Consider the following 25212-nt stretch of genomic DNA (forward strand, 5'->3'; position numbering starts at 1 on the left):
CTTCTAAATATTTTCTTTAATTATTGATGTTTTGTTAAACTGAAATATGTCAATTGAAATTGGTTTCCAATTGCTGCTAAAGAAAATTAACTACATTTGGGTGTTGACTAAGTTATCTTCAAAAATATATATCTTTATGTGATAAACAGATTTATCCAATTTTGTCTAAGGCTTGGTCCATTTCTCTGTGTGTTGCATTTTAATGTTGTGTTGTTGTTCTCCTCTTGTGTTTAATGTGTTTCCCTAGGTTTTAGTTTGTTACCCCGATTTTGTTTTTTATCCATGGATTTACGAGTTTGGAACAGCGGTATACTACTGTTACCTTTGTTTACGTTTTATAATATGAAATGGCTATATTAACATAATTCATTTTTGTTTAAACTGAAAAAAACACTTTCCAATATCAGCCCTCTTTTGAAATGCATAGAAACGAACTTGCAAAAAGAGTTATTTCTCTTCAAAGTATGGTTTTTAAATTTAAAAAAAAATCGTTACTTTTTCAAATTGATCTAATAAAAGGTATAAATAATTTTATTTCAGGCGCAAACCCAAAAAAAGAACCAAGAAAAGTTAAAGGTAATACCACATCGATCTTTGAAACGTTTATTATCTTTATCAAATGTTTCATTTTATGCATTTCACTGACAAAGTATAATTTAATATCTATTTTTCATTAATTTGCATGAAAAGTTTGGGATGTATTTGAAGACGACTATGCAAATTTGAATGAACTTGAGTGAACTTCGAGCTTGTTTATCAGATCAGTGTTTGCATGAACAATTTTCTTATACAATGTAGACCACACACAATTTGATTAACAAAATATCAAAGAACTCATGTTCATCAATTGGATGGGAAAAATTATCAAATTGGATTGAAAAAAAGCTTTTTCAGTGCAACACAGTTACAAAGGGGTTCAAATATGACTCCGTTTCCATGTTTCTTCATTGACATTGAATTCTATTCAAAGAAGATCCTACATATTTGCTTATTAAACAAAACAATATTTGGTACGAGTTTAACTGATAAGCTTCTGTAAATTAATGTGCTTTTAGTGAATTAGAAGGTCAACATATTTTAATATCAAAACACAATACAAACTTTTAAGACATATTACAACCAAAGACACAAAATGAAAATCGAACAAGGAATCAAAGTTTTGTTGGGCAGAAATACAATATTAACTACTTTATTTGTCTACTGTATAATTTTTTAAATGTCCATACTTTGGTGTCAGTACTCGAGAATACTGGGTAGTGGGTTGATGCTTTGAAATAGCTATTTCAATCGCACAATCACTGCCGGTTTTAAGACAACATATGACGAAACATCATGGATTTATTCATTTCTGTCTTTTTGATTTTGCGTTTCAATTCATATAAATAAGCAATATGCATATATTTTAAAAAGCAATAATTCATGTGTACATTGCTGTTTTTTATCGTTCCAGTTAATACATCTATACTTAGACCGTCAGTCTTATATCCTGTACATGGAATGCTAGTTAAATGCGGGTTTTAATAGTATATGTTGATAAGCCGTAAATAAAAAAGAAAAATAGGATTTTGACTTTGATAAACTTAGCACACCTATGATCGTTAGCTATATTCTTTACAAAAAAATGTTATGAACATGATGAAGGTGAGCACAATTCTCTGGTCAAATGGAAGTAAATAATTGGAAAAATTTCAGACGTGTTAGGCATTTCTTTTCAACAAACATGTGATGTGTGACTTTACTTCACTTAAAAGGTTTCTTGTGTAATTCAGTTGAAACATTATGGTATTTATTAGCAGCTTTAAGTGTAGACATCTACCACACCTCGTTTTACTACTGTTGCTTTAAAAGTAAATTCTGTACCCTAAAATATGGACATGATCGATTTTGTGTTTTTTTTTAGTTTGCTCCAAACATCGGCCTTTTGATATCAGATACACAGATGCAACAAAACCCTGACCTGGAAGATTAATTTCTTTTGGTCTATGCGTATTAAAACCATCAACAAAATTTATCTATAATATGAACTATTTTATAAGTTTAGTTGTGATTTACTCGTTTTTGATACGATAATAAGACTATCATTATTGATTTTCAGGTAGGCCAATATAATGAATTACTCTTTTTATTTAAATCCAACATATCTTTCAGAAAAAAGTAAAACTGCCTGTTATAAAAAGAGGATGATTTTGAGGTGTAGAGGCAGAAGGCGTATTAAAATCTTGAGTGCATTTTATGGTCGAGCTGACAAAGATACATGCAATGACGGAAGTGCTCAAACAACAGGTTGTTCCAAAAAAGACGCCGAGGCAATTGTCCAGAAGAAGTGTGATGGGAGGAAACGATGTAGACTACAAGCAAACAAAGCATTTTTTGGTGATCCATGTCCAAATACATCTAAGTATCTTGCGGTCGAATATACATGTGGTAAGTATTTTGTTAAGTTCTTGTAGATATTATTACAGAAATATATTAAAATAATGTATTTATATTAATGTATTTTGATAATATGACTATCTATAAGTCTGTCTTATAAATCTTTCTTAAGCATTTGGTTTTGTCAGATGTAATGGTCTTTTCAATTTTTAATTTATTTTTTTTAAGTTCTGTATTTTGTTTATCCCTCTTTAAAGAACTTTCCTTTCTTTGGAAAAATATGATTGAATTTACACATTGGAAATGGTAATGGTTTCATTCCTGTGAATGATATGTTTGGTACTTTATTGTAAACACTCCACAGAGGCAACCGTTTTCTTCCTTGTGGAAGTTTATTTATTGAACTTAGGTGATGTGTTTGACTCTTTTCTAATACTTTTTTAATTAAGATAAAAATATACAAATAACACAGCATCCATTGTTTAACTATTTTAGATAAATGACATTCTGCCAACTGAGCTCCCAATAAATGATTATTTTCCTATGCTTTTTAAAACCGATTTTTTTCGTAGTCATGATTTTGTAAGCATTGATATATTTTAGTTGGAGAGAACGGGAAAGATCGAAAGAGAAGATTAAGTGGTTCAGGTAAGAAATATAAATTGCTAGAAATTATAAAAAATATGCCTGGATTAATTTGTTTTTTATTTCAATTAGCGAATGACCCGTCTTCAAATACCCGGATATTGCTACCTTCTACCCTAGAGACTATATAGGACTTCATATGCTTTATCCATATAAGGTGCATTCAAATATGTAATCCACTAACGATATTTTCTATAAAAAGGATCTTTAATCATAGTAAAGCCATAACTTGGCTATCCCGTTACTGACCTAAATATGCAACTGACTCATGTTAACGTTATTCGAACGTCAACGTAATGATCACGACATTGAGCCAAACTCGATTTGTTCTGGTTTCTCTACTTCAGCATTAAATTGATATAAGAAAATGTAATATAAATACCAATGGGACAGGTTCCAACATAGAAAGACACACTATTAAATATCAATTGAAATGACTTACTCAAACAAAGACATATTTACACAAGTTAACATACACTAAACGAAAACAAATTTGATCTATGACACATTCGAAATACAAAAATCATTAAAAATAAGGGCTGAATTAATAAAGGCAACAGTAGAATGCCGCTGTGAGATCTTAAAACATGTAAGCGGTCAACTATAATGGGGTTACCTTAAACAGAATACCGCCAAAGAGAATAAATTTTACAGATAAATTAAAATAATTTTGTTGCAAGGTATACATTATAAATAATGTTGGTGTGCATAGTACGAGAACAGAAATAAATATGTTTAAACACTTATCAAACCTGATATTTATATAAAAAAAAAATTAAAAAAGAAAATGTTGCCGTTTTGGATAAAGAATGGAGATAAATTCGTTATCGTCTGCTTCAAGGTGTACTTGGGTACTTAGGATTGTTGAAAGATACATACAGAATGATATAACTTATAATGTTATTATCCTAGATATTCTCTATCATATTGTTACAAGTAAATAAAATGTTTAACATCAAAAAATAAACAATAATGAAAAAATTTGTCATGACTTTGAAATTTGGCTATATATTTTTTGTTTTGAATTTTCTTCAGAGTTTGGTATTTTTTTTTCCTTTTCTTATGCTCATATATAAAGTTATGCATATTTTTTTTTAATATATTCTGTTTGTTTCATCCTTTTATCCCTCATCAGAACCGCTCACACCTACCAAATTGACATATAAACACCTAAATATATGAAGAGCTATTTAATTGTTACAATAGGATATTATAGCAAAGCCAAGTCCGTCTTTGTTCAGCTTGGAATGAGGATGTTCCTAAATGATTTCTATAGTTAGCGACGATAACTGAAGATATATCACATAACTCAAGTGCTAAATAATAAGCTGAATACACCAAATGTGAGATTTTCAACAACAACTACCTTTTTTTTATGATATCATTGACACTGTCAGATGTTTTACAGAGGAATAAATACCTGAAATATATCTGATATAACATCAATATCTTACATTTTCAAGATAGAGTTGTTCCACTTTCATACAAATAACTGTACTATTATTATCGACAGAAGATGCGATATGCCTGTTCCAAGTCGAGAATATGACCGTTGCTTTCCGTTCGTTTGATGTGTTTGAGCTTTCGGTTTTGTCATTTTAGAAAGGACTTTCTATTTTGATATTCCCATGGAGATCAGTATGTTTGTTGTTTTACCTTTTTGTTCCCTAATTGTATTGATTGTCCTTTTTTTACGCTGTTAGTCCTTTAGTCCTATCTTAGGGTCTTTGTATTCTGGCTTGCTCGTTATGCCCGTATCTGTAGTTACATTATAGACTTAATAAATTCAGTTTTGATTCAGAAATTAAGAACGATTTCGAGCTTGTCAACTTTAATTTGAACAAAACATCTGTCATTTCCTTAAGACTAACCTGTAGTTGTCTTGTCTTGTTAGCTGTGTGTGTCATTCAATTAATTGGGACTTTGATAAGATTAGATTGTATGTCAGGTAATAGCAACTAGACGGTATGCTAGAATTTTTATTGTGTTTCACAATTCTATTGTAGGTTGTCGATGTACTGGATCTGGTGATGTCCATTATTACGATTTCATTAACATCAAATCGGATATCCAAGGAATATGTAAATACACGTTTTCTAGGTCCACGGAGGAATTTCCATACGAAAAGTGTAAATGGAACGTTGAAGTCAAAAATGAACGAAGAGGAACAAAAACCTCGGTTTCCTACACAAAAATGGCGGATGTTACAATATGTGGTGAAAAAATTAGAATCATGAAAGATGGTGTCTTCATGGTTGGTATTTATTATCAATAACTTCTTTTGGCTTTGGTATATTCTTTACCTAAATGTACAAGAAGATTTCGTTTGTAGTTTAGTAGTTTAGTCTAGATTCCATCCTATTGTATAAAAATTATATTTTTGTATATCGAATCAGTAACTAAATCGGTCACCATTGTTTAACTATCCTTTTAAAGCAGTACAGGCCTAGAACATACACAACTTATCTGGTTAAGTGAATTATTTATTGACTTGCAAGTCAATAATACACAAGCGACTTACTTTTTCAAGTCAATAATACACAAGCGAAGTACTTGAGCTTATTTTTTTTCTTCGTCAATCGCTAAATATTGCTACTTTTGTAGTCATTTATCAACTACTAAATCAAGTGATAACTCTTAAAAAAAAGTCAAAGTATTTTACCCCCTAAACAGTTTTCATTGGTACATCAAATAGCAACTTATTTTACACAGTGATAATTACATTATATAAATTCATAGAAATCCGGAACTCTGATTTGAAGAAAACTATTTTGATGCGTCTTAACATTAAATTGTTTTGTCTTTATTAAATTTAATATGCATGACTGCACGTAATATCATTCACCAAAATTCATGTAGGATATTCAAACTTGTGTCAAAACGTGAATAAAGAAAATGTTTATCTTACGATGCCTTTAAAGGAGTCCTTTCCAAAATAAAAAATCTTTATAAATGATATGTAAATCAGGGTTTAAGAGTACAATCAGGCTAAACTTTAATGGCGTTTCTAAGATAAATTGTATAGACTGAGGGATCAAAGGAAACCGTGCATAAAAACCAGTAACCAATCAAAAGCGAAAGTTCTATTCAATACTTATGTTGGCAGGAGTGCAATAATTGAATTTTAAAAGTTTCAATATTAACTTTGATAATACATTGTGCTATAGTTTTTAAATTTCCAAAGTTTTAACTGATGATGTTATGCATCGTATGTGGCTGTGCTCCCTATTACAAACATCATTAAGAAAGAGAGAGAATTTCTTGGTGATATTTATAATACCCGAAAGCAAACAGAAACTATCTCGTTTCTCTTGTCTATTCATATTTTGTGTTTAAAAATCATTGTTTTACGTTAGTAGGTGTTCTTTAATTAATTGTTTTACAATATAGATGAAATGTCTCTTTAGGTTTTAATAGATTTTTTTTTTTTACAAATTCAATCTATTTAGGTAAATAACTTGGAAGTTTCATCATTAGCATACAACATCGAAAATTGTGGAATAAACATTCGAAAAGAAACTAGAGAACTAGAAATACATTCAGAAGAATGTGACATACGTGTTTTATGGGATGGGAAGTCAAGAATAGAACTAGATGTCCCTAAGAACTACTCACAGTACGCAGAAGGCATATGTGGTGATTGTACAGACGGTAACCGGTTTATGCTAAGAAACGGAACTGACATTTCAACTGTACCTAAAAGACAAAGAGATGTTCTATGGGGACAAGAATGGGAAGTGATTGATGATTCCGGAGAAGAACTTGAAGAGTAAGCAAATGTTGTGCTATTTTTGTAGGATATTCATATTTTGTAAAGCTTGTGTTTCCTGTAAGAGAATGAAATATTCCTCAACTGACAAGTGATTATAGTTCCTTAGTTTTCTTGGTAGTGTTATGTCTGAAATACCATAAGCACATTTCCTTCTTTAAAAGTGCTAACTTTTAATTGATATCAATAACGTTTTACTTTGAGAAGTCGAAGAATGTGCCTACACTTTCCAACATTTAAAATACTAAGAGTTGAACAATCGATTGAATGAACTAAATTTAACAACTGATGATGGGCTCATATATATTTACTTTATCTAAATGACATGCGAAAAATGAAAGTTATAAGATTGAAAAATTAATTTGCTCTGTGAGAATCTTGCATTGAAAAATAAGATATTGTCTTCAGACCACCATTTTAATATCACGTAAAAACTAGTTCAGAAAGTTATGAACTGCAAAAATGATCAACAGGACAAATTCTTGTCGAAATTGTTGGATTTCCCCTATTGGAGCTATTGATTTTAAAGAACGATTTTTATCTATTTTATAGTGCTTTTCATCTTGGTAAAAAAACACATGAAATATAAAAAAATTATCACTAAGACAAGATCTACAAATAAATTGACTGTTCAAAATCGTCAGTTGACTCCTTACTGCCATTCTTGCTCCTTGAATGACAATTTTCGCCATTTATAATTTTGCGTTTTTGCCTGTCATCTTGAAAATTATAAAAGATGGATGGACAATGTATATAGAAAAATGAGCGACCCGGACTTTCTATAGTTGAGAGCTTCTAGTTAAAGTATTCGGGTCTGTGATTCATGATAAACCTCACTGTATATATCTGATAAGTTGGAAACAAAGTACAATGCAAGAAGGGAACAAAGAAACTTGCGAAGAAAATTAATACGTAACAAAAACTTGGCTCTTCTTTTGGAAGAGAGTTTTCCGTGTGAAACTGAATTATTCGAATCTTAGGAATGGACAATAATTGATGTTACTATTATATATGAAGTGAGTTCCTTATTTTGTATTCATTAGTATAATTATTATTTGTTTAATAATTTTTAAAGGAAACATCTTGTCAATTTATCAAAAATTATTATAAATGTCTTTTTCTTATTTATTGAACTTAGAATAGATATGTAGTAGGATAAGATAGTCTTCAATTTATAAATGACTTTTTGGTTGTTAAAGTATTGTCATTTCAAGCATTATGAGAGTTTTAAGGCAATCTTTCTATGTAAACTTCTATGTTATTTCGTCTCTGTTATAGAGTTTTTACATTGACAATTATACCACGTGTTCTATTTCTATACTTTTAAGATGTCCTGTATCACTGCCTGTCAAAGAATGTACTGAAGAACAGAACAAAATTTTAGCAAGTGATACATATTGTGGAAAAATAAATCCAGATCGACAAGAAGGGGTGACACCATTTGCTGATTGTTTAAAAAGCGATGCAAAAATGGCAAAGGAGATGTTTGATGCTTGCATTGTAGATGTTTGCATGAACTTAGGAGGTCCATATGAAAAGGAGGCACTTTGTCTTGCCATAGATGCAGTGGCACAGAATTGTAGGAAAAATGACTTTGAATATGATGAGTGGCGAAAACCAGACTTTTGTCGTAAGTTCTACTATAATTTCAATAATAAAATCCTTTAAAAATACAGTGTAAATGTTGACAAAAGTTTCTACGTATAAGATATACAAAATGGCTAGGTTATTTGGTTGTATATTTGGATCTGTCAACGATTTGTCAAAATAAAGATAAAGATAATTAAAGCACTCACACTACAATTGTTGACTTCTTTTCTCCAAATGTGATCTACCATATAAGACTAATCACTGGGTCTGTACTAATATGAGCAAAACACGTCCAGACGAGTTCCAAGTGTGCAGCAGGATATGAATATTCACAAAACCAAACAGAAGGATTGAAGAACTTTTTGAGATAATGCCGTTTTCCTGTTTATTTTTTTCTTAATAAAATATTCAATGCATAATAACCATTTATCATTGATATATCTATTTTATATGATTAAATATTTGTAGCAATGACGTGTGATGAACATTCAACATATAAGTTCAGCTCAAAGTGTCCAGCAACATGTGAAAACAAAAACCCAACTGATGAAGATTGTGATTTACCAGCTGTTGAAGGCTGCGTATGTGACGAAGGTTATTATCTAGATGACAAGAAATGTGTCCTCGAAAGTCAGTGTGGATGTATTGCTGATGATAATGAGTACTATAAGGTAGTTATATATGGTTATCTGACGAACATCTCATATTCACCAGACGGTAACGTTTTATATGAGTGTAAACAATGAAAATAACTTATTATAAATTTCATTCGTCCCAAGCACTTTTCGGCATTCCCATTTATCAATAACGCTATTTGCCGAACATGTGAATGTCAAAAATGTTTACGAACCGAAACAGTTGAAAAGCTATATGTTCAACTTTGCCTGAGGATGTTGAAACCTAAGCATATGTCAGAATTAGGGAACAAATCTAGAACGTATTTTTTCCCTCGAATACACCATCTATTTATCTGTAAAACATTCTCGTTTATTTCATAATATGCCGAATCGTAAGAAATTTGTTTTTATATATATTAAACGAGCCCTTTTAACGAATAAGTATTTGACCAAGATAAGCATCCCACTACTTTATAATTTACATAAATATGCAATATGGAGGTGATCATAATTATGTATTTCAGAAGTGAAAGCCTATCATGATATGGTAATGTAAAATCATACATTTATGATATGGTAATGTAAAATCATACATTTATCCGATGCAATCAGTCGGAAACCCGGTTGAAATAGAACAAAAGAATCGAAGCTCTTTGTTAGAGAAGGCTATAAATGCTTACTTTAATGTTTACTATTGTGACAAAAAATTTAAAAGTTGATAGAAACAAATGAAATTACAATTTTCTTCTCAATTACGAAGTGTTTTATTTTAAAAACACCATTTGCATAAGTTTTCAATTTATCTAGTACATAGTTGAGCAAAACAATTAGATATCAAGTCGTCGACATGGGTATCTTTCAAGTTGGATGTAGAAAATGCATAACCTCCGATTTTTTTCTTCAAATTTACCACTGACGGAAAACATATCAATCTATTAGTTCAGTAATTTTCGTGTCTGCCCTTCCATTATGTGACTCAAGAAAAAAATCCAAAAAAATGGGTAACAATTGTATCGAAAAGAGAGAATCGAGTGCAGCTTTTTATGTTAGGGCGTGTTTGAGTTGAATATTTTGTCTTGATATCGTACAAAGCAAGAATATTTCATACATCGTTTCGCTTCAGATTCTATCATTTTTATATATCAAAGCTACAGGTTGACTTTATAACATAAAAAAATCACAGTACTATAAGATGAAATATATGGGTCAAGTGAAATACCTATCTAATGAATCACAAAAACAGAGTAGGTGTGATCGAATAGCTATTTTTTTTTACTGAAAGTACTTGACGACAGTCTTTCAAGTTGTATGATGAAAATGCATATCATCGAAAAATTGTATTTTTTTGTGTGTGATAACCAGGGTTTATAGTCGTCAACCACTAAAAAAATCTAGTGTGCCCTTCCACGAAATATTTAATTCGAATTTTTTTTAAATGTTTATGAATTTTCGAAAACTCCACCTGACAACCGATCAGACAATAGTTTAAAGTTGAATCAATGCAGACAAGATCATTAACTGATGCTCATTAGCTAGTTGATACATTTGTCTTTTAAAATGCAACTGACATATAAGGATCGTAATGGTGCAATGTGGATAAATTTATCGGTTTCAGAGAGCAAAATTGTCAGCGCGTCATCCCTACAATGGCTTTCATTTCTACAATTGTGAAAATGAACTGGCGTAATTGGGAGCTAATTTTGACGAATTAGAATCCTGACTGCAATGCCTATCTTATTTGATAATTGTAATTGTATTCCAAACTATATAAATTATCATGTTTACGTAATGAAATTATATCAGTATTGAGCGTTAACAATTGAAAATTCCTCCAGATATTCATTTGTATTGTTACAATAGCTACAATATTATGTGTATAATCTCTACCGCAATAGAAACATATGTTTACATAGATGTGCTTAGCTGCTTTTATTTTATTTGCATATGATATATGAAAAATTTCTTTCAAACTGAAACGGCATCTTAAACATGTGTAAATCAAGAACACAACTGTTATTAACATAGCTATTAGTTTTAATTTGTTTGAAATGCCGTGAGGATCCTTGCATTTATTAAACTTTGAATGATAATATCAAATGAAATGTCAGTTCTCATCATAAAAAGAATTTAGTATTTTCTAAAATGTTAGTTTTGAAAGTTCAACCTAATCATCAAGAATATAAAATTTCACGATTGAAATATTTTTGATAAAAAAATGATATCAGAATCAACTTGATCATACTAATGATTGAACTTTAAATAATAAAATTGTTAACGTAGATTAATTCTATAAGATGGAGAGATGACGGGAAGCAGGTCTACAGAATTAATATTTAAAAATGTTACTGTGTCAAGTACTAAGGCTCGGTCCAGTTTTCCGCCCGCAGCTTGTTTTCCAATTTTGTCTTCATCTCTAAATGGTGATTCAAACATTCTGAATAAAGAGGGTTGATGCTATCTTAAAATAATTTTTCGTTTATAATTTTTTTCTATTTTTGGTACTGTAGATTGGTGCTATAAGACGTGAAAACGACTGCACACTTGAAGAGCAATGTATGCCAGGTGGTGAGATGAAAGAAAATTGGAAAAATGAAGGGTGTCATAAAAATGGATGGTGTGTTGTCAAAAAGGGCAATTATGAATGTGAATGCAAAGCTAATTATCGTGGAGATGGTCGGGAAAAGTGTGATGGTAAATATCATTTAGATGATGCTTATATGTTTTATTTTTTCCTTTTTATTACAAGATTGATCGTTTATATAAATATACAGTGTTAATTTCCATTGTTTAACGCGAGCGTACAATTTAGATGAATAAATTGAATGAAAACTACGGTTCCTTATTTGTGCATTGTGATTAAAAAATCGTATGCATAATTACTTTCATTTGTTTCCAACTCTGTCGTGTATTGTTCTGGTCGTACTATTGCAAATATTCAATTTCATACTGCATCATGTGTTTCTATCAGTTTACCATAGTACTATCACATGTATAGGTTAGAAATTAATGGTTAGCCCTAGTTTGAAGTGTTTTGATGTCTAATTTTACCGTTTTAATTTATTGACAAAACTGCAAGACCCGATTTTCAATTAACAGTGATAAGATAATCGTTGCAAAGAATCATCTGCATAAACTTTTGTGAAAGACGGTTTTAACTTTGTAGTGTTGCGTTTTTATGTTCTATGCTGAAGGCATTTGTAGTGACCTGCAATAAAAGTACCGTTGAATTGAGTTTAGTTATGTATAAAATTGAGAATGGAAATGGAAAATGTGTGAAAGAGACAACAATCCGACCATAGAGCAGACAACAGCAAAAGGTCACCAAAAGGTCTTCAATGCACCCGGAGGCGTCCTTCAGCTGGCATCTAAACAAATATATATACTAGTATGTCTTCTGTTTCTGTCCCAGAACCATGTTTTCTGTATTTGGCATTCTGTATTTGGCATGTGTAGTGCATCATGACATAAGCCATTGTTACGTGTACCATGATGAACATTCGTGCAGGGTTGCTTTGTGTATTTTTGACACGGAACTTTTGATCAGACTGACTTTTTGACTCTTGACCTACGCACTTTGGATGTGTCATCATGATACAGTGTGTTCCTTGGTATATTACCCTGAACTAAAAGTATAATTTTAAATTGACCTTGCTTCTGAATATTTGGCATGAAGATGTATTGTCATAAGATGGTGAGTTGTGGCACGAGAAACTACATATGAGCTTAACATTTGCCCTTAATGTACAACTTGTATATTTTGTTTGAATTATATGGAGAATTGTCTGATTACACTCAAACCACATCTTATCTATATTAGATATGTAGATATATTTGTTAGTTTTGTGTACCACGATGACCCTTTCCTCAAAATCTGCTTTGTGTTGGGTTTTTTTTTGTCATGGAACCCTTGACCAGTCTATGACTTTTTGACTCTTGACCTATATGCATATTGGGTGTGCCTTTAGGTATGATTACCTTGGCAAAGTCAGGAGTCTCTGGTTTTTGTAAGTCTTGTATGTTTTTAATTGCAAGTTCAATTTTATGTTTTGAACTAGTACACATTTTGTTAAGGGGCCATCTGAAGTCCAACGCCGGGCGAGGAATTGTCTCGTTTTAATGAAGACCCATTGTATTTTATTGGTGGCCTTCGACTGCTTTTTGCTGATTTGTCATGATACTGTTTCTTTTACACATTCCACATTTCCATTCTCAATTTTTGAATTGAAAAATGTTTTGATCAAATGAAAACTAAATCCTTTTATTGCCGTGAAAAATTAGAGAGAACATTTACTGCTTCAGTAGCACCATGTCTTGCCAGTTGGGATAGATAATTCAAAATGTTTCAATCATTTTACCTTGGATTTCATTTCATGGACATGCAGATATGGATAGTCTGTTTTTACATCTTAAAAAATCACACAGAAGGTATACGCATATATCAATAAACTGAACTCAGTGCAAAGAACTTTTAAAGTACTCTTAGACATAGAGCTCAATTTAATGAAATACTTCGTTATGCTGGCCTCTGTCTGTTACCAAACTGCACCGCTATCATGAAAAAAATACGCAAGTTAATTCTATTAGAAGTAGAATTCAAAGGAAGTAAATAAACTGACTGAAATAAATGTACAATATATCTATGAGCCACATATGCCCCTGCTTGTGACAAAACAATCACAAGTAAACTTCCACATATAGATGCAGGATTCACGTAATTTTGACTGTTTTATGAATATAAGCATTGTGTATAAGTTTCAATACATTTGGTTGAGGCAAACTAAAGTTTAAGAACAGAAAGAACAGATTTAGCATTTTTCCTATCTTCAGGCATGTGTTGATATTTGTATCATTGGTACTCGTACAACACCTTCTTATATCTAATAACTCATGAACACCACCCAATTTAGAACTTGATAGATCTGTGTTATGGGTAATAACCATTACGTATAAGGTTTATAACATTTGATTCAGTCAAACTTATTAAAGAGAACGAAAACAAAAAAAATCAGCATTTTCTATGTTTATAAACGAACATGATAACTCATGAACGGTAACAGTAAAGCTACCAAATTGGGGAGATTGTGGAGACCCCGCTAACATGTTCAACCCCGCCCTATTCAGTATGCATGTGCCTGTTGCAAGTCAGAAGCCTATAATTCAGTGGTTCTCGTTTGTTCATGTGTTACATATTTGTTTTTCGTTCATTTTTTATACATAAATTTGTCCGTTTCTTTTCTCGTTTGAATTTTGTTTTATCGCGTTTTTCTATGTTGTGATGTTATACTATTGTTTCAGAAAAAATGAGAAAGTTTGGTACCATTAAAACGTTTAATCCTGCTGCAAATGTTTGCACCTGTCCTAAGTCAGGAATCTGATGTACAGTAGTTGTCGTTTGTTTATGTAATTTATACGTGTTTCTCGTTTCTCTTTTTTTATATAGATTAGACCGTTGTTTTTCCTGTTTGAATGGTTTTACACTTGTAATTTTTGGGCCCTTTATATCTTGTTGTTCGGTGTGAGCCAAAGCTCATTGTTGAAGGCCGTACATTGACTTATAATAATTTACTTTTATAAATTGCTATTTGGACGGAGAGTTGTCTCATTGACACTCATACAACATCTTCCTATATCTATTTGCTCACTGTTAAAGGTCGTATGGTGACATTTAGTTGTTAATTTCTGTGTCAGCTGGTCTCGTGTGGAGAGTTCTTCTTCGGAACTCATGCCACATCAGCTGGAGGGTGGGGATTTCGCTAGCATGTTTAACCCGCCTCATTCTGTATGTATGTTCCTGTCCCAAGTCAGGAGACTGTAATTCATTAATTGTCGTTTGTTTATGTGTTACATATTTGTTTTTGTTAATTTTTGGTACATAAATTAGTCTGTTTCTTTTCTCGTTTGAATTGTTTTACATTGTCATTTCGATGCCTTTTATAGCTGACTATCCGGTATGGACTTTGCTCATTGTTGAAGGCCGTAGGGTAACGTATAGCTGTTAATTTCTGTGTCATCTAGTCTTTTGTGGAGAGTTCTCACTGGCGCTCATGTCACATTTTCCTTTTTATTTTGTGTAAACGTTTTGTAGTATTTGGTTAAGGCAACTAAAGTTAAGAGAACGGAACCCTTTTTTTGGACGTTCGGGACGGATTGACCTTCACTATGCCCCTTTACTATGGCACCAACACAGAAGTTCTGACTATTGTGCTGGTGATACTCATCCCACTAGCACTGTCATTAACACATACACAATTGTATTATAAAAATATTCAATCTTAATTTTGATTTGATTATTTTGGGCCTAATGATTATATGCATGCCGATCACAAGGAGTATCAAATTTGACAAGTTCATTGTACATATACACATTTGTAATATTTGATAACTTATTTTTCATTTAAATAAAGCTAAAAAACTTAAATTGATCATCATTTTCTATATATCTTTTAGCATTCCGTTGTGAACAAAACGATTTGTTACATATACTTCACACGTATTTCTATCAAATCTGACATTATTACAAAACCTATTAAATAAAATTCAGTCGAACTTGAAAATAAATGTGCAATCAAATATATATATGCAAGTCGTCAGCTGGTCAATTAAGTGGCTAGATGCAGATATCGTTGACCAACTGACCGACAGGTCCTAAATATGTTGCTTTAAAAATTCTAGAAATAATAACGGAAATAAGGAATGAGTAAATGAAAATAAATTAAAACAGAACGACTGAATAAAATAAATTGATGTTCGATATCATGTATATTTCGTTTTATTTTTAAAATCTATACGACGCTTTATTTTTATCTAGTTTCCTAATCAAAATTATTAGAATGAGAAGATAAATACCTTACAGCTTCTTTTACCGTCGATCCTGAAATGTTCAATGTTATAAAACAATTTTAGCGTCTTTGACCTACTTTATCTTTTTATTCGGATACTTGTGGTTATCTTCTCCAAGTTCAACGGGAACATTAGAATAATCTAGAATAGAACCCAGATGGAACCAAGAAGTCGGGTTGCTATAACCAAACAACCCGGATGTTGAACCAGTTACCATAGTTTTGAACCAAAAAACCCGGATAGAACCAAGGTTCAGAACAAAACAACCCAGATGGAACCAAGGTTTAGAACCAGAGTGCCCGGATAAAACCTTATTGCATTCGGAATTCTCATGACTTTTTATACCTTCAACGTATTTTCCAAATCATTTATTTATTTAGTATATTTATACATAATTATATATAATAATTTAATTTATGAAAGTGAATATGAGAAGAACATGCATATCTGATCTTCTTATTTTGACACTACATCAGATACCTAATGTTTAAAACCAACTAATTATTCTAAAGAAAAAATGTATTGAAATTTAATATCATTACAAAATTTAAAATACACTATTCTTTTAGGAGTCGCTTTAAAAACAAATTTAGTCTGCAAATACGAGGATCTTTTTCAGAAAACGCTAAAGTTTTAACATGTTTCGGCAAACAGGTTGCAACTCCTTGTAGTTGTGAAAATTATAAACTACCTTTTTGATGTGCTTCTTTGAAAGAACGCAGCAGTAAAGATTAGTTGTCATCTGAAAACAAAAGTATAAAAACAATAAGTTAAATCCACAAAACGAGTGGATTTTTCATCCTTGTTTCACTTTTTTTTGAATTTCTGAACTTGCTACTTCTGTGATACCTGATCCTTTTAAAGAAAAATGTCATGTGCATATTATTTATAAATGTTTTCTGGATGAACTAATATAATAATTTTTTGGGGTTTTTTTTTTTTTTGTGCACAAAAGCAAGTTTGATCATTGTTGATTTCCTCTCAATCTAATATAAAATGTTTGTATAACTTTCTGGTAAAATGACTTATCTATGTTATATTTGTAATTCTAATCGGATTTTGTCAAATGTATTAACATTTTTTCTATTATATTCATGTGTTATGGTAAAGAAAATTAATCACCGCCTTCATTTATAAGACTTGATTTTGTTCAACGTAATCTGTACGATGCTTTACGTTTGAAGTTAGAGTCAAAACAAACCGGATATAGCTTTTTAATATAGTTAATTGCTACCTAAATTTTCTATTGATAAGTATTGCAATGTGCATTGTTATTAAATGTAATATCAGTATTAAGTTCAAATATAATCTTAAATCAATCCTAATTCTATCTTATTTTTGAGATATAGTTTTAGTCATTCAAATATGACGTCATTTTTATGCCCCACCTACGATAGTAGAAGGGCATTATGTTTTCTGGTCTGTGCGTCCGTTCGTCTGTTCGTTCGTCCGTTCGTTCGTCCGTTCGTTCGTCCGTCCGTTCGTTCGTCCGTCCGTTCGTTCGTCCGTCTGTCCCGCTTCAGGTTAAAGTTTTTGGTCAAGGTAGTTTTTGATGAAGTTGAAGTCCAATCGACTTCAAACTTTGTAAAACTGTTCCCTATGATATGATCTTTTTAATTTTAATGCCAAATTAGATGGTTTACCCCAATTTCACGGTCTACTGAACATAGAAAATGATAGTGCGAGTGGGGCATTCGTGTACTGGGGACACATTCTTGTTTGTGCTGTTTCAGAATTTCAAATGTGACGTAATTTTGTGTCTTTTCACCACTTCGTATACGTATGTGACGTCACTTTTTTTCACTCTTTGCGTTGAGGCCTTGACTAAATTGGAGGTGTCTATTTTTTGTGTTCGTCTATGTAATGTATCCGGGTTTTGTTTTCTGTAATTAGCTAATACTTCAGTTTTATTATGTATATCTTTTATAGATCACCCCTAGTTTTTTGGTGGGGTCATGTTGTTTATTCTTTAGTTTTCTATATTGTGTCGTGTGTGCTGTTGTTTGTTTGTCTTTTTCATTTTTAGCCATGGCGTTGTCAGTTTGTTTAAGATTTATGAGTTTGACTGTCCCTTTGGTATCTTTTGTCCCTCTTTTATATTCATTTGATACAATTAACTGTTTCAAATAGCATAAATTGTTCTAAATAATAAGGATGTTCTTATCCTAAGCAGAAAATCCTAGCCGTATTTGGCACAACCGTTTTGAACTTTTGATCGTTGGTGCTGTACAACTTTGTACTTGTTTTGACTTTCGAACTTTTATATCTGGGCGTCACTTTTGAGTCTTGTGTGGCCAAGGCGCGTTTCTGGCGTATTGAATTTTAAACCTGATGCCTTTTGTTAGCTATTATTTATTTGTTTCTTTGTCTAATATGTTTTCCTATTAATTTGTATTGTAGTCCTGTAACATTATGGTGTCATTTAAATATTATATTTAACATTGCCATTAAAGTGCGAGATTTGGCATGCCACAAAACCAGGTTCAACCCACCATTTTGTTTCTTAAAAAATGTCCTGTACCAAGTCAGGAATATTGCCATTGTTATACTATAGTCCGTTTATGTGTGTGTTACATTTTAACGTTGTGTTTCCGTTGTGTCGTTCGTTTTCTCTTATATTTGAGTGTGAATTCACATTACTATAAGACGTGTCACGGTACCTTTCTATCCCAAATTCATGTATTTGGTTTTGATGTTATGTTTGTTATTCTCATCGGATTTTGTCTAATGCTTAGTCCGTTTTTGTGTGTGTTACATTTTAATGTTGTTGTTCTCCTCTTATATTTAATGCGTTTCCCACAGTTTTAGTTTGTTACCCCGATTGTTTTTTTGTACATGAATTGACGAGTTTTGAACAGCGGTATACTACTGTTGCCTTTAGTTACCCGTACCAAAGTTTCAGGAATGTAGCAGTTGTTTTCAAGCAGTCCGTTTCTTTGTATGTTGTATGTTGGCGTTTGATTTTGTTGCAGTTCGGTGTTTCTGTTTCTCTGTTGTTTTCCTCTTAAAGTTGATGTGTTTCCTTTGGTTTTAATTGTGTAGCCCGGATTTGTTTTGTCTTAACCGATTAATGATTATTAAACAGCTTTATACGACTTTTGCCTTTATCATAATGCCTGGAAACTAAGTGTCCGTTATTGACAGCAGTAGTTTTGTCTAAAAATTAACTAAAGAATTTAACTAGCCTAAATAGTCATTGTTTAATAAATTTTTTCATCGACTTCTGTCATTAATAGTTGATTGATGAAATTTTAGATTATGGATTATTTTTGGAAACCAAAAAGGCGTTAATGTCAAAGTTTCATGTTTGACTTGCTAAAATAGTTTGAAACTTAATAATAACGTGTTCTTACATTTTATAGAAATCCCAGCTGCGTGTGTAAAGAATGAGAAAGTTAATCCTAGATCAAGGCGCTGTAAACGTCATAGAAAGAACAAAAGGGTTTTAGTATGTACAATTAAGAGTGCTGAAAAAATTATGAATGTTGAAGTAATTTCATCTGTAAAAAGTAGAAAGAAAAAGGCAAATAAAAGAAACAAGAAAGGAAAAGGAAAGAAAAACAAAAAAGAAAGTAAAAAAAGCAAAAGAGCAAAGCAGAGAAGAAGAAGAAGAAATCGCCGTAACAAATGTAGAGTTGTCGGCAAATTAAGAAGCAACAAGTTTTTAACCAGAGGAAACTGTAGAAGAGCAATATTTCAAGTCTCATATTTATCAAGAGGTAGGAATTAATAATCGTGTTTACCATCGTAAATACATATAAGAAGTTGATTGCAACAATTATACAGGGTATCCTTGTCAAACGGAGATAAACTAATCTACTTTTTGTATAAGGATTTTTTTTCATTTTCGAAAGAAATATTTCATTGGATTTTACATCTGCAGCTACACGTTTTCTCTTTGCTAAGCACAATGCGATTTTGTATTCGTTTTGAAAACTCATGGCAACGCTTTGCAATATTTTTAAATTGAACACACTTTAGTCAAAATTATGACTTGTCTGTTGTATCATTACCGTTTTTAGTTTTAAGTACAAAGTAATAATGTATGCAATGTGTTCTTTTACTTTCTTGTACTGATAGTTTACTTGTACATACTCTTCTTATCATTATAAACATATATATTTCTTGTAGCCGGAAACTGTGAAAATGATTGCGGGGAAAATGCCGTTCTCAGAAAAGGAAAATGTAGATGTCCAAAAGGCTATACAGGAGATCCAAAGAAAAAATGCTCAAGTACGTAAATTTATAACAGTTTTATCCTTTTACATAAACATTCCGGAAACAGTTACGATGTATAATTTATGAGACACATACACATACGTTTTGCACATTTGAGGCATGGTATGCAATGTAATTATATTCTGATGTCAGTATCATGAATCAATGAACAACAATTGTGTAAAAATACATAACACACATACAAAACAACTGACTTAAAAATGAAACAAATATACAAATAAAATATTTTGTGGTTGATAGTATTCATGGTATTGTACATGTAATGCGATATACACTTTTACGTTGACATACGTTGAAAACAAAGGTAAAATAAATGAAAAAGACCCCTTTAAAAACTTAATGTGTCCAACTAATACCATTTTGAAATTACAGGTTTTTATAAAACTGAAAGCAAACAGATGATGACGAAACATCAAGTATTTGTTTGTTCCACTTATATTTATCGGTTTAGTTCTTGAAGATTTGATACAGCCACGTTAATTACAGCACATGAAGACATGATTTCGTTAGTCAATATCTACTAAGCTATTTACCTCCCCATTAAGGTAGCACACTACAAAGATTTTTTTTACTTCCAATCACTAACCTTTAAAATGCTGTATCTTTCTTATGAATGCATAACAAATAATAAAAGAGGTATATATAGATAAATAAAAGATTAATCTTTTATATGAATGCAATATTTCTATTATGCAATCATCATGTAATCAATTATTATGTAATTAGTGGCAAAATCTCGGTCAGTTCACTTGAATGAATTTAGCTCTATCATCTCTTTAACTATACAGAAAATTTTAACAGGAACTTTATATTCCACAAATATTCACTCTATAAGTGTTTTGTTATACCGAAAAAATCAACTGACACAAGGTAAGATAAGGACTGAACGACACAGCTGACCGACATTCATTTTTAGCTCACCTGGCCCGAAGGGCCAAGTGAGCTTTTCCCATCACTTTGCGTCCGGCGTCCGTCGTCCGTCGTCCGTCGTCGTCCGTCGTCGTCCGTCGTCGTCGTCCGTCGTCGTTAACTTTTACAAAAATCTTCTCCTCTGAAACTACTGGGCCAAATTAAACCAAACTTGGCCACAATCATCATTGGGGTATCTAGTTTAAAAAATGTGTGGCGTGACCCGGCCAACCAACCAAGATGGCCGCCATGGCTAAAAATAGAACATAGGGGTAAAATGGAGTTTTTGGCTTATAACTCAAAAACCAAAGCATTTAGAGCAAATCTGACATGGGGTAAAATTGTTTATCAGGTCAAGATCTATCTGCCCTGAAATTTTCAGATGAATCGGACAACCCCTTGTTGGGTTGCTGCCCCTGAATTGATAATTTTAAGGAAATTTTGCTGTTTTTGGTTATTATCTTGAATATTATTATAGATAGAGATAAACTGTAAACAGCAATAATGTTCAGCAAAGTAAGATTTACAAATAAGTCAACGTGACCAAAATGGTCAGTTGACCCCTTTAGGAGTTATTGCCCTTTTTAGTCCATTTTTAACCATTTTTCGTAAATCTTAGTTATCTTTTACAAAAATCTTCTCCTCTGAAACTACTGGGACAAATTAATCCAAACTTGGCCACAATCATCATTGGGGTATCTAGTTTAAAAAATGTGTGGCGTGATCCGGCCAACCAACCAAGATGGCCGCCATGGCTAAAAATAGAACATAGGGGTAAAATGGAGTTTTTGGCTTATAACTCAAAAATCAAAGCATTTAGAGCAAATCCGACGCGGTAAAATTGTTAATCAGGTCAAGATCTATCTGCCCTGAAATTTTCAGATGAATCGAACAACCCGTTGTTGGGTTGCTGCCCCTGAATTGATAATTTTAAGGAAATTTTGCTGTTTTTGGTTATTATCTTGAATATTATTATAGATAGAGATAAACTGTAAACAGAAATAATGTTCAGTAAAGTAAGATCTACAAATAAGTCAACATGACCAAAATGGTCAGTTGACCACTTTAGGAGTTATTGCCCTTTATAGTCAAGTTTTAACCATTTTTCGTAAATCTTAGTAATCTTTTAGAAAAATCTTCTTCTCTGAAACTACTGGGCCAAATTTAACCAAACTTGGCCATAATCATCATTGGGGTATGTAGTTTAAAAAATGTGTCCGGTGACCCTGCCAACCAACCGAGATGGCCGCCATGACTAAAAATAGAACATAGGGGTAAAATGCAGTTTTTGGCTTATAACTCAAAAACCAAAGCATTTAGAGCAAATCTGACAGGAAGTAAAATTGTTGATCAGGTCACGATCTATCTGCCCTGGAATTTTCAGATGAATCGGATAATTGGTTGTTAGGTTGCTGCCCCTGAATTGGTAATTTTGAGGAAATTTTGCTGTTTTTTTTGTTATCTTGAATATTATTATAGATAGAGATAAACTGTAAACAGCAATAATGTACAGCAAAGTAAGAACTAAAAATAAGTCACTATGACCAAAATAGTCAATTGACCCCCTAAGGAGTTATTGCCCTTCATAGTCAATTTTTAACAATTTTCTTAAAATTTGAAGATTTTCAATAACATTTTCCACAGAAAGTACTGTTATAGATAGAGATAATTGTAAGCAGCAAGAATGTTTAGTAAAGTAAGATCTACAAACACATCACCATCACCAAAACACAATTTTGTCATGAATCCATCTGTGTCCATTGTTTAATATTCACATAGACCAAGGTGAGCGACACAGGCTCTTTAGAGCCTCTAGTTACATTTGTAACAGACCGAGGACACAATTATTTGCAATCATCCCTATATTTGGGTGGGGGGGGGGGGGGGGGGGGGGGGGGGGTAGGACAACTATCGAGACTCCGGAATCGGGTGTTTTTAAGCTCGGGATTTCGCGATTGATCCTTTCGGGATCCGGGAATTCTTTTTAATAATTTCGGGATGTCGGAATCTAAATTTCTTTATATTCGGGACCTCTGGATTTCATGTTCTTAAGACCGGGATTTCGGGATCAGGACCCCACCGACCCCCCCCCCCCCCCCCTAAATATTCCAATAACAAGCGGGCAGCTTTAAAGCTACTAGTATATAACTTTTCAAATATATGTGTATGTTAGAACGCCTCTGAAATCGATGTAAATCATTGAGATAAATTCCATAGTCTTAGCTGTACTTAGCAAAATTTTCCATGATTGTTTGTTCTCACTGAACTTCATCAGCGTTCTTTATTTGGTCTTTTAATTTTTAAGTTAAGCGTCACTGATGCGACTTTTGTAGGCGCTACTTACGTACAAAATTATATTCCGGTATAGCTGATTTTATTTACCAAAAGGCTATGTTTTCGTTCGACCTTTTTTCAGAAATGTGTAGATGTGTATCCGCTGGAGATCCTCATATACGAACAACAGATGGAGCCATGCTTCATGTGATGGGTGTTTGTAAATATATTTTGTCTGAACTGAAAGATACCAAAGATCCTTGTGCCTACACTGTTGAAACAACAACAGAAAAACGTAATTCAAGACCTGTCTCTTATAACAAGAGGGTAGATTTTACAATTGGAAATGTTGTTTATAGTATTTTGAAAGGAAGTGACGTTATGGTAAGTCAACTAAAATCATTACTCAGGTGAAATTAGCATGGCAGAAAGGTAATGCAAATATAGTGTGTATAGGTTATTGTATATTTTAGTCGAAACCAAAAAAAAATGAATGTGTCAAAAGTCTGTCACAATGTACATGCATCCAAATATTTTCAGATTCCATCGCAAATGAGTTCTAAATGGAATTATATGTTTCTTAGATGACAACGGATATGTTTCACTTGTTGATAATACGTTGCCATTGTACTTTCTCGAATATGACCTACCTAATAATACTTATAACCATATTGTAATTAATTAAGATCAGTAACATGACGAATTTCATATGTGAATTAGATTAGTTTATCCTTCTGGAGCACACGGGCACAACTCCGTTGTTGTTTTAGGTTTTTTCTTTGTTATGTTCATGACGCTCCGTCTCCTTAAGTTTTTCTATTGTGTTTTAAAAACTGTTGTTTTTATTTGGTCGGTATTACTTTTGTTTTGCAATGTAATTACTAGTCAATTTTCGGTTTATGCGTTTAAATGTTCCATTGGTATCCCAATCTATTTTGAGAAACTTTCCACTCCAATCTTGAATAATATTTTCCGTCTTTGTAAAGGATATATGTTTTATTTGTTATAGGCTTTGAACTATTTACCAGTAACTGCGAGTAGTCTCAGATATTAACTTTGTGTTCTTTTGTTATTTTTGTTAGATATGTTTAAATGTCGTTGACGTATGGTCTGTGTTTGTGTAAGATGTTTTTCAGTTTTGTTTCGATCTGTTGAGTGTTATCTTATTAACTGTTGTTTAAAGGTAGTTAGTACTGTGTCCTCTAACACCCCTCTGCCATATAAAGGGAGAGCGGAGCGACCACAAACAAACATAACCCTGCTATATGTGTAATGTGCATGTCGCAAGTAAAGAATTTGTAGTTTAGTGGTTGTCATTTGTTTATGTATGTCAGATGATTTTCGTTAAGTGTTTGATGATATTTAAAGTCGTGCGTTTCCTCAATTGAATTATTGCATTTTTTCATGTCTGTCTGTTTTATAGCAGTCTATACGATATTGCTTTTCCTCATTCATGAAGACAATACAGTTACTTATAATTGCCTACTATCACTTCATTTGAACTACAAGTACACACCCGTGATATCGCGGGTCCGTGACTGACTTAAAGTATATAACTATGCCTAAGCCTTATTTTAGTAATTGGTATTGTCATTTGATAAAGTCATGTCGATTATAAGATACACAGTTTTTTTATTTGCTTTCAAATCTTTCTGTTTGAACCCGTCGACCTGGAACTTATCAATTATTGGTAATATTAATTATTTGGAAAACAAAAGGTCCTGGCTATCCAGGAATGGAGTATTTTTTAATCAACAGCATTGTCCTATATTAGTTATCTTAGAAAGTCTTGCTAATTGCTGAATAAAACTACAATAGTAGTGTCTGCCCTTTGATTATGACCCGTGTATATAGCAAAATCCTAAATACACCGTTTGGTGGTGCGCCTGTCAAATGCGGAACGTACAGATAAGGTAATAGCTAACAGGTGAATATACTATTGGTATCGATATCGGA

The 25212-nt window shown here is 32.2% G+C and overlaps 1 protein-coding gene across 1 annotated transcript in view; it reads left to right on the plus strand.

Moving 5' to 3' along the window:
- Nucleotides 1–544: 544 nt before the first annotated feature.
- The window catches only part of LOC139515414 (zonadhesin-like), a 34482-nt gene continuing 9814 nt past the window's right edge, over nucleotides 545–25212 (plus strand). The window contains exons 1-11 of the mRNA XM_071304985.1: nucleotides 545–576; nucleotides 2149–2424; nucleotides 2977–3021; nucleotides 5025–5272; nucleotides 6468–6787; nucleotides 8116–8417; nucleotides 8846–9048; nucleotides 11502–11685; nucleotides 19197–19553; nucleotides 19966–20067; nucleotides 23399–23640. Coding sequence (XP_071161086.1) covers nucleotides 2181–2424; nucleotides 2977–3021; nucleotides 5025–5272; nucleotides 6468–6787; nucleotides 8116–8417; nucleotides 8846–9048; nucleotides 11502–11685; nucleotides 19197–19553; nucleotides 19966–20067; nucleotides 23399–23640 — 2247 coding nt within the window. The 5' untranslated portion in view covers nucleotides 545–576; nucleotides 2149–2180. The remainder of the gene's footprint in view (nucleotides 577–2148; nucleotides 2425–2976; nucleotides 3022–5024; nucleotides 5273–6467; nucleotides 6788–8115; nucleotides 8418–8845; nucleotides 9049–11501; nucleotides 11686–19196; nucleotides 19554–19965; nucleotides 20068–23398; nucleotides 23641–25212) is intronic.

This window comes from Mytilus edulis, chromosome 3 (genome assembly GCF_963676685.1).
Source record: "Mytilus edulis chromosome 3, xbMytEdul2.2, whole genome shotgun sequence".
In the NCBI taxonomy this organism is placed as follows: Eukaryota; Metazoa; Mollusca; class Bivalvia; order Mytilida; family Mytilidae; genus Mytilus; species Mytilus edulis.